Raw genomic sequence first — 9,177 nt, 5'->3', positions numbered from 1 at the left:
CCTTACAATCCTAATTACGCAGAGGTCAGCGGCAACGGTTCGCTTTACCGTAGCTACCAGTACAGAATGTGTTCAAATGCTGTCCAAAAAGATGTGATGTTTGTCAAACCTGAAGCAAACGCCGGCGCCTCCATTGACATTGGAAGTAATGGAAACACGCTGATAATCTCTGATATTGGAATGAAACCGTCAAGATAAGTAAGTAATTTTGATAACTATCTACTGTAATATATGTACTGTATAGTCATATGTAAAGTGTGTGTTTTTGCATTGTAAAAGCTTTTTTGAATCACTTGCACAATTTATTCATATTTATCCAATTCAAAAATCACACTTAAACTATTAGAAATGCCTATACGTTTTTGTAAATTCCCTATACCAGTTAACACGCGTTATTAAATAAGAAAATCTGGCTGAATTCTCAAACGTAGGCCTGTTCATTTCATTAGCATTTGTTTCAGAAAGGTAAAACACACCCAATTGAGTTATCAAACCAGTTATAAACAACGATAACTTTTAGCTTAGGAACTTGTAAGTCGTATTGAGTCTTAGTTTTTCGTTGCAGGATTGCAATGGTGTCTATTTCTTTTCGTACAAAAATGGCGCCAATGTTACATGAAATATATTAAAGCTGTTATTTTAAATACTAGTTTTGTTGTCACTCTAAGTTTTCTTGTATGAAATGATGTCCTCTGGTGATTAACATGGACACTTACAGTCAGAGATCTGGAAATGCCTTAAATTGCAGAGTATTTGTTGGAAAGTGGATTCTATTTGAATACTGTGTAATGATACACCTTATAACCCAAAAGTAATACGTTGTAATCTTTCAAACTGTAAAAGCAAACGTTTAAGAATTAAACATGTCTTACAATACATTTACAAACGTGATTTCTATTTTTCAGGGATGATCCTTTCAGATGAGTTAACAATGCACTTTAATATATGCCTAAAATGTTTTTGAGATGTATTAATTATGATGCCGGTGAGGGTCAATTAACGGCACAATATAGATTTATGAATCAGACGAATGATATGCTAATGAGAAAATTGGTCTCTAAGGGCAAGTTATTCTAAAGTCAACATGAGTGAAATTTTCTGAAGGTTAGTTTCGTTTATGCATGATACAGTAGAAGGTAAGTTTTATGAATATGGGTCTTGGTTTCAAGTGCAGAATGAAAGTATGACGTGCATTCTTGTTCCAGAAGGACAGTGTGTTAAACACATACGTTATTATATATTACTATTACCAAATGTTATTATTATATTACAAGGCGTTCGGGTTCAGGATTGGTCTTATGTGCACATCTATATATTAGTTGTATATTATCCAAGTGTATTTTTCATACCAGTAATCTAATTTTGATTGAAGACTGCGAATTTAGCATAGTTGGTTTGTGGTGTGCAGTGTTTTTGGAAAGACAAGAAGTTTCGTCAGAGACATGGACTCACATGCATATATTCATATGTTGTATAATTAAGTCACTGCGAAAAGGTTTTCATGTCTAACTACAATCCATTGACTTTTTTTTCTGGCCTCAAATAAATAAATACACACTTAACTGGTTTCGTTAATGTAACATGAGCATATATTGCGCACCTTTACTTGAATTTAAATTATCTTTCAAATAAGAAAATACAAGTTGGCGTAGGCCTAACGCTTATATTTGTGGTTTGGAAAGAGTGATTGTAACCATTAATGTATAAGTAGGCTAAATGTAACAAAACTATCAGAGTGCTAAATAAGGCATAATTCTGACATCATTTCATTTGTGTTTTGCCACATATTAAATGTTTACAAAAAAATAGTACTGTAAAACTGAACCTACTGATATATTGAATGCAATTTTTGCTCTGAAACGCACGGCGTCGCTGCTGTCAAGCAATAATGTTTGATTTTTACTGAGACGAAAAGCCCTTCCCCTTGCAGGGATGGTTTGTACTCAAGACAAAGCAGTAGAATTTGTGTCTGTTCCTGTAGCGATATGACGGAGACTCAGTCAGCTCAGATATAGCCAGTGGGATATTATATACATCTCAACCAAAATTGTTAATGGACCTTTATGTACTGATTTGTTCTGCAAAACGGATTCTGACCAAATTCTATTGGATTTATTCATCATGAGGAACATACATCTTGGAAGAAAATTGGCGCATAGGGGGATCCTTTTGCATTTTGCTATTCTATTTTGCTTTTGGAAAGTAGTTTATGCGCAACTACGCTATTCTATTCCAGAAGAATTAAACCATGGTGCTTTTGTTGGAAATATTGCCAAGGATTTGGGGCTTGACATTAGCAAACTAGCGGATCGTAGATTCCGTATTATTTCTGCAACAAAGCAGCAGCTATTGCAGGTAAATCAAAAGACTGGCGTTTTGTTTGTTAATCAGAATATAGACAGGGAGAAGCTGTGTGACAGAAACAGTAACTGTTTCATTAACCTTAAAACTGTTGTAGAGAATCCGCTAGAAATGCATTATGTTGAGCTTGAAATTACAGATATCAATGACAATTCTCCGAGATTCCCAGACAAAGAGAAGCGCTTGGAAATTGCAGAGTCTACTCTGCCAGGGGCACGCTTCCCCTTAGAGGGTGCGCGTGACCCAGATGTGGGTATAAATTCATTGCGTTTTTATCAGCTAAGTAAAAATGAGTACTTTGAGCTGGACGTACAGGACCGTAGTGAGGATAATAAAATTCCTATTTTGATATTGCAAAAACCTCTAGATAGAGAACGTAGCCCAGAACATAATCTGCTTCTGACAGCATTTGATGGTGGAAACCCACCTAGATCCGATTCAATCAATATTACTGTATCTGTTGTTGACATCAACGATAATCCACCAGTGTTCGACCAACAAGTTTACAAAGTAACTTTACAGGAAAATGTTCCAACAGACACCTTTGTAATAAAAATTAACGCTTCAGACCTGGACGACGGTCCTAATGGCGAGGTAATGTACGCTTTTGGTAGTAGCTTTAGGACTGAGGTCCGCGAGCTATTTAGTTTAGATGTTAACACTGGGGAAATCAAGGTTAAAGGAAAGATAGATTTTGAAGAAAAACAGGTTTATGAGATTGACGTTGAAGCTTCTGATAGAGGACAGGTTCCCATGACTGTGCACTGTAGTGTTGTTGTACAGATACAAGATGTGAACGACAATACACCGGAGATAGAGGTAACCTCCTGGTCAAGCCTCATTTCCGAGGACGCAAATCCTGGGACAGTGATAGCTCTGATTAGCGTTACAGACCGTGATGCTGGTGTTAATGGGCAATTCTCCTGTGAAGTAAACGAGAATATACCCTTTGAGTTAAAGTCATCTTTCCGGGAGAATTTGTATTCCTTAGTAACGAAGGAGCAGTTAGATCGCGAGTTTGCTTCTCAGTACAATATTACAATAACAGCAAAAGACTTTGGCCGCCCTTCTTTGTCAGCTTATAAAACTATCACAGTGAAAGTATCGGATATTAATGATAACAGCCCGAGCTTTACTCAAGATCCATATACATTTTACGTCCTTGAAAACAGTGCACCCGGAGCATCTATTTTTTCAGTCAGTGCGTTCGATCTGGATCAGAATGAAAATGCACGTGTATCGTATTATGTCAAGGCAGGTGAGGTTTTGGGAAAGCCCGTGTCATCTCTCCTTAGTATTAATTCAGATAATGGAAACGTCTATGCGATAAGAAGTTTTGATTTTGAAGAACTTAAAAACTTTAAATTCCAAGTGTTGGCAAAAGACTCTGGGGTGCCATCACTCAGCAGCAACGTCACTGTAAATGTTTTTATTCTTGATCAGAATGACAATGCGCCGGTGATCTTGTCTCCATTAAGTAAAGACGGTTCTGCTGAAGCCGTAGAGACAATTCCACGAAATGTGAAAGCAGGATATTTGGTAACAAAAGTCAGAGCTCACGACGCTGATATTGGATACAATGCCTGGTTGTCGTTTTCATTGCAACAAGCTACCGACCCTACTCTTTTTGGTTTAGAGCGCAATACAGGAGCAATCAGGACACTTCGACCATTAACTGAAACTGATGCCTCTGAACACAAACTGATCATAGTGGTGAAAGACAATGGAAACTATTCCCTTTCTACCACAGCAACAATACGCATAACAACTGTTGAAAATACGGAGGCATTTGCATTTTCTGACTTCAAAAGCAATACCAAACAGCAAGAAGGAAATAACTTAACTTTTTATTTGATAATCACTTTGGGTTCAATTTCATCACTGTTTGTGGTGAGCATAATCACAGTGATTTCTATTCAGTGTCACAGACCAAGGGATTATATAAGCACCAAGTATTTCCGCGATACAAACTACGCCGAGGTTAGTGGGAATGGATCATTGTGCCATAGTTATCAGTACAGAGCTGCAGAGAAACATTTTATGTTTGTTGCACCTTCAGTGAATATCGGATCTGCATCAGGCGTAGGAAGTAACAGGAATACTCTGGTTCTCTCTGAGAATGGAATGAAAGCTTCTGGAGAGGTAAGTGATGTTGAGATGCCGGCCTGTACATGTTAAAGTATGTGCATTACATATTATTATTATTATTATTATTATTATTATTATTATTATTATTATTATTATTATTATTATTATTATTAGTCAGTTTACTGACATATATAGAAAATAAATACGCTATTTATTTATAATGCTGTATATGTTATCGTTTTCTTTTTATTAATTTGTAGAAAACTTCTGTCTTATGCAATTTGTAAAAAAAAAAAAAAAAAAAAAAAAAAAACTGTCTTATGCAACAAATAAGTAAGTGTAGCACAGCACAGAGATTATATAAAATGGATCATTTTCCAGGGCTTCGTAAAGACAAGCATAGTAATTAACATCAGTTACACAAGTAACAGATGTACATCTGTACGTCTTGAACGTCCTCCCAGCTCGGTCTAGTTCTTCTTAATCAAGCTTTATAAATTATTCTGCTACACACAATTGGACTACTTAATTAATTCTACTGAGATTTCCTTACATAATGCACACATGCTTTCAAAACACACCGATATAAAATAACCAAAGAGCAATAAAAAACCGAACATTTAAAAAAAAAAACAACAACATAAAGTGCAAATAATATTTATGTTGTATTCTTACGCATTTCGTTTTACAGTGTAACGGCAATATTTTCAAAGAATACTGAACGTCAGACAGTTGTAATTACAGTAAAAAGGGCAAGTGGTATAGTATGGACCATTTGGGGGGTGGTGGTAATGAGGGTGGACACCATTGTCTTTTATAAGTATGTTATATAGTAAGTCCTTACTGTTGTGGATATATCCGTCTGTATGGAGTGGGGGCAGCAAACTTACATTGTGCACGGTAGATCTGCAGTCAGTTATTATTATTATTATTATTATTATTATTATTATTATTATTATTATTATTATTATTATTATTATTATTATTTGGTACAATGTAAGCTGCAAGAAACACGACTTTGGTATGTGAATGTCTGTAGGAAATGTAACACAATTGTACACTGATACTCATGGTGTCGCTGCTGTCCAACAATATGGCTCTGAATTGTGAATATATCCCGTGCCCACGTCACATCACAGTCAGTCGTACAGGGCAGCTTTACAGGGTGTACTGTTTTCCAGGCTTCAGACACAACGAGCTCAGCAATAGGACTATAATGGATTTTACTTCAAATTAAACCAATCTTAAATTAATAAACATATTTGATACTTAACTATCAACGGCGATCTAATACAGAAATAATCGAGCGATTTCTACCCCCAATTCCTAGACAGCGGGGATTTTTTTTTTGTTGGTCATGTCTAAGAGAAGGTGCCGTTTTGGATCTCCTATTCTCCATTTCATTCTTCTATCCTGGTTTTGGAACAGGTCTTCTGCGCAACTACGTTATTCAATTCCCGAAGAATCAGATCATGGCACTTTTGTTGGAAATATAGCTCAAGATTTGGGTATCGATATAAAAGAACTGCTGAATCGCCGCTTTCGTATCGTTTCAGGATCAAAGCAGCAGCATCTTCAGGTAAATCAAAACAATGGCGTTTTGTTTGTTGACCAAAATATAGACAGAGAGCACATGTGCGATCAAAACCCTGACTGTTTAATAAGTCTCAAGATTGTTCTTGAAAATCCTCTCGAAATTCACTACGTTGACGTGAAAATTGTTGATATAAATGACCACGCTCCTGCATTCTCTGACAATGAGACATATTTGGAAATGTCAGAGTCTTCTCAGGTAGGAGCACGCTTCACTTTAGAGAGTGCGCAAGATCCAGATGTTGGTTCCAACTCTCTTCACTCATATCGACTAAATAAAAATGAACACTTTGAGCTGGCTGAATATAGCAAAATCCCGGTATTAGTACTGCAGAGACCTTTAGACAGAGAGCAGAGTGGGATGCACTATTTGATTCTAACAGCATTGGATGGCGGAAACCCACAGAGATCTGGTATACTGCAAATAACTATAACTGTTCTTGATATCAATGACAATACTCCCGTTTTTGACAATCATGTATATTCTATAGATTTGCAAGAAAACACACCAAGGGATACTGTTGTTTTAAAATTAAATGCATCAGATTTGGACGAAGGTCTCAATGGTGAAATAATGTACGCATTTGGAAAAAGCAACAAAGATACAGTATATGAACTATTCAGCATAGATAAAAACACCGGGGAAATCAAAGTGAAGGGGTCAATAGATTATGAAGCAAATATAGCCTTTGAGATTGATGTCCAGGCTACTGATAGGGGCAACGCCCCCATGTCAGTTCACTGCAGTGTAGTTATACACATTATAGATGTCAACGACAATACACCAGAAATAGAGATGACCTCATTGACAAATTACATTTCCGAGGACGCACCACCTGGAACTGCTGTAGCTCTGATTAACGTCATTGACACCGATTCTGGTGTTAATAGTAAGACTGTATGCAAATTATCCGAAGATGTTCCATTTGAGTTAAAACCAACTTATAAGGACAATTTTTATTCGGTAATTACAAATGAACGCTTAGACCGCGAGGTTACTTCTCAGCACAACATTACAGTAACAGCACAGGACATGGGTGAACCTCCTCTATCGTCCTTTAAAACCTTCTCAGTGACGGTTTCTGATGTAAACGATAACAAACCTCAGTTTACACAAAATTCATATACGTTTTACGTTCTTGAAAACAACGTCCCTGGCGCTTCCATTCTATCTGTAAAAGCGTTTGATCTGGACCAGAATGAAAATGCAAGAATATCATATTTAATTCAGGATACCCTCATTGAAAACAGCCCAGTCTCATCTTTTGTATCCATTCATTCTCAGAATGGGAATGTCTATGCCACCAACAGTTTTGACTTTGAAAAGCTGAAACAATTCCAATTCTACGTTCTAGCAAGCGACTCTGGTGTGCCATCACTCAGTAGCAACGTTACTGTAAACGTTTTTGTTCTTGATCAAAATGACAATGCTCCAGTGATCTTGTTTCCATTACCAAATGATGGGTCTAGTGTTTCCTCTGAGGCTGTTCCTAGAAATGTGAAGGCAGGCTATTTGATTACGAAAATCAGAGCATATGATGCTGACTTAGGATATAACGCTTGGTTATCGTTTTCACTGCAAGACGCTACTGACCCGAGCGTATTCGGAGTAAGTCTCTATACAGGAGAAATCAGAACACTTCGCCGTCTTACTGAAAGTGATAACGTCCTTCAAAAGCTTACCATACATGTAAAGGATAGTGGGAACATTTCTCTATCTACAACAATGACTCTACACATCACTATTGTCGCGGTTACAGAGGGTGATCTATTTTCTGAACTCAAGGGAACGTCCAGTAAGCCAGAAGAGAATGATATCACCTTTTACCTAATAATAACACTAGGATCAGTTTCATCATTATTTGTTATCAGTATAATCACCCTGGTTGCTCTTCAATGTTGTAAAGCCAGAGATAATTTTGTTAGCAAATACCCTTACAATCCTAACTATGGGGAGGTCAGCGGGGACGGTTCGCTTTACCGTAGCTACCAGTACAGAATGTGTTCAAATGTTGTTCAAAATGATTTGATGTTCGTCAAACCTGATCTGAACGCTGGCGCCTCCATGGACATTGGAAGTAATGAAAACAAGCTGATAATCTCAGAAATTGGAATGAAACCGTCAAGAGAAGTAAGTCGTACTTAAAAGTCTTTATATCTACTATGCATTGCATTGTAAATTCCCTGATGTTTGTGGTTTGGTATGTTAAAAGCTAGTTTTTCCAGTTAAAGATACAGTAAAACAATTAAAATGAGCAACGTTTATTTTTCGATGTATAACATACTTTTACTTAAAGTCTTATTGGTTTTTACGAATCCTTTGCACAATAATTAATCCAGTCACAATTATTTATTTGTAATTATGTAATTATAAATCATCTTGAAGAGACATGGAATAGAAAATACTTGAAAACATACATACATACACACACACACACACACACACACACACACACACACACACACACACACATATATATATATATATAGTATATCATATATATATAATATATATATATATATATTATGTCAAATAGTACTTAGACTTTTAATTTATGTATTTTAAGGAGTACTGTGTACAGTACATTATTGTTTTGTCTCTGTAATGTCCTTCATAAATTGTGTGACATGACGTCCTCTTGTGGATTTGTAGGGTAACTGCAGACAGATAACTAGAATAATTTCAGTATTAAGCCTTGAGTTGCACCTTGCACTGTATAATCCACTCTATAATCTAAAGTGTATACAATGTTCTGACACTGGTGCACTCTTCTATCAGCGGGATAATATGCAGATTGAAATATATAAAGCATATATTAATATTCCTTTACCACACTATACAAAAAGAAAAGACTCCTGTCCATCTTCCTGCCCAATATAAAAAAATAACATAAAGGAGTAAATACATAATTGTGTTGTAATGCGTACAACGAGCATACATACATTCTGTACTATATATATATATATATATATTTTTTTTTAAAGAAAATAAAACCATTGATATTATACAGTTAAAATAAATATGAATTCCTTTCTATTTCCCTGCAAAGCTCAGAGGTATAAAAAGGTAACTAACCGATTATTAGACTGCGATAATTATCAACATGCTGCAATAACTGAGATAATCGGTATTAC

At 36.1% G+C, this 9,177-nt stretch overlaps 2 protein-coding genes across 2 annotated transcripts; both read left to right on the top strand.

The window, feature by feature from the left end:
- The first annotated feature begins 2,005 nt into the window (after nt 1-2,005).
- Nucleotides 2,006-4,539, top strand: LOC121297522 (protocadherin alpha-13-like). Its single transcript, XM_041223876.1, has one exon. The coding sequence runs from the start codon at nt 2,122-2,124 to the stop codon at nt 4,537-4,539; it is 2,418 nt and encodes an 805-aa protein (XP_041079810.1). The 5' UTR covers nt 2,006-2,121.
- Nucleotides 4,540-5,444: 905 nt separating this feature from the next.
- On the top strand, nt 5,445-8,229 carry LOC121297262 (protocadherin alpha-10-like). Its single transcript, XM_041223461.1, has one exon. It carries the CDS (start codon nt 5,807-5,809, stop codon nt 8,186-8,188), a length of 2,382 nt encoding a protein of 793 aa, XP_041079395.1. The 5' UTR covers nt 5,445-5,806; the 3' UTR covers nt 8,189-8,229.
- The last annotated feature ends 948 nt before the right edge of the window (nt 8,230-9,177 follow it).

Source organism: Polyodon spathula, chromosome 22 (assembly GCF_017654505.1).
Source record: "Polyodon spathula isolate WHYD16114869_AA chromosome 22, ASM1765450v1, whole genome shotgun sequence".
NCBI classification, from domain to species: Eukaryota; Metazoa; Chordata; class Actinopteri; order Acipenseriformes; family Polyodontidae; genus Polyodon; species Polyodon spathula.
This window is presented reverse-complemented; position numbering and strand designations above follow the sequence as displayed.

Excerpts from the sequence above, each read along its gene's own strand:
- LOC121297262 (XM_041223461.1), top strand. The coding sequence starts at position 5,807 with ATGTCTAAGAGAAGGTGCCGTTTTGGATCTCCTATTCTCCATTTCATT.
- LOC121297522 (XM_041223876.1), top strand. The coding sequence starts at position 2,122 with ATGAGGAACATACATCTTGGAAGAAAATTGGCGCATAGGGGGATCCTT.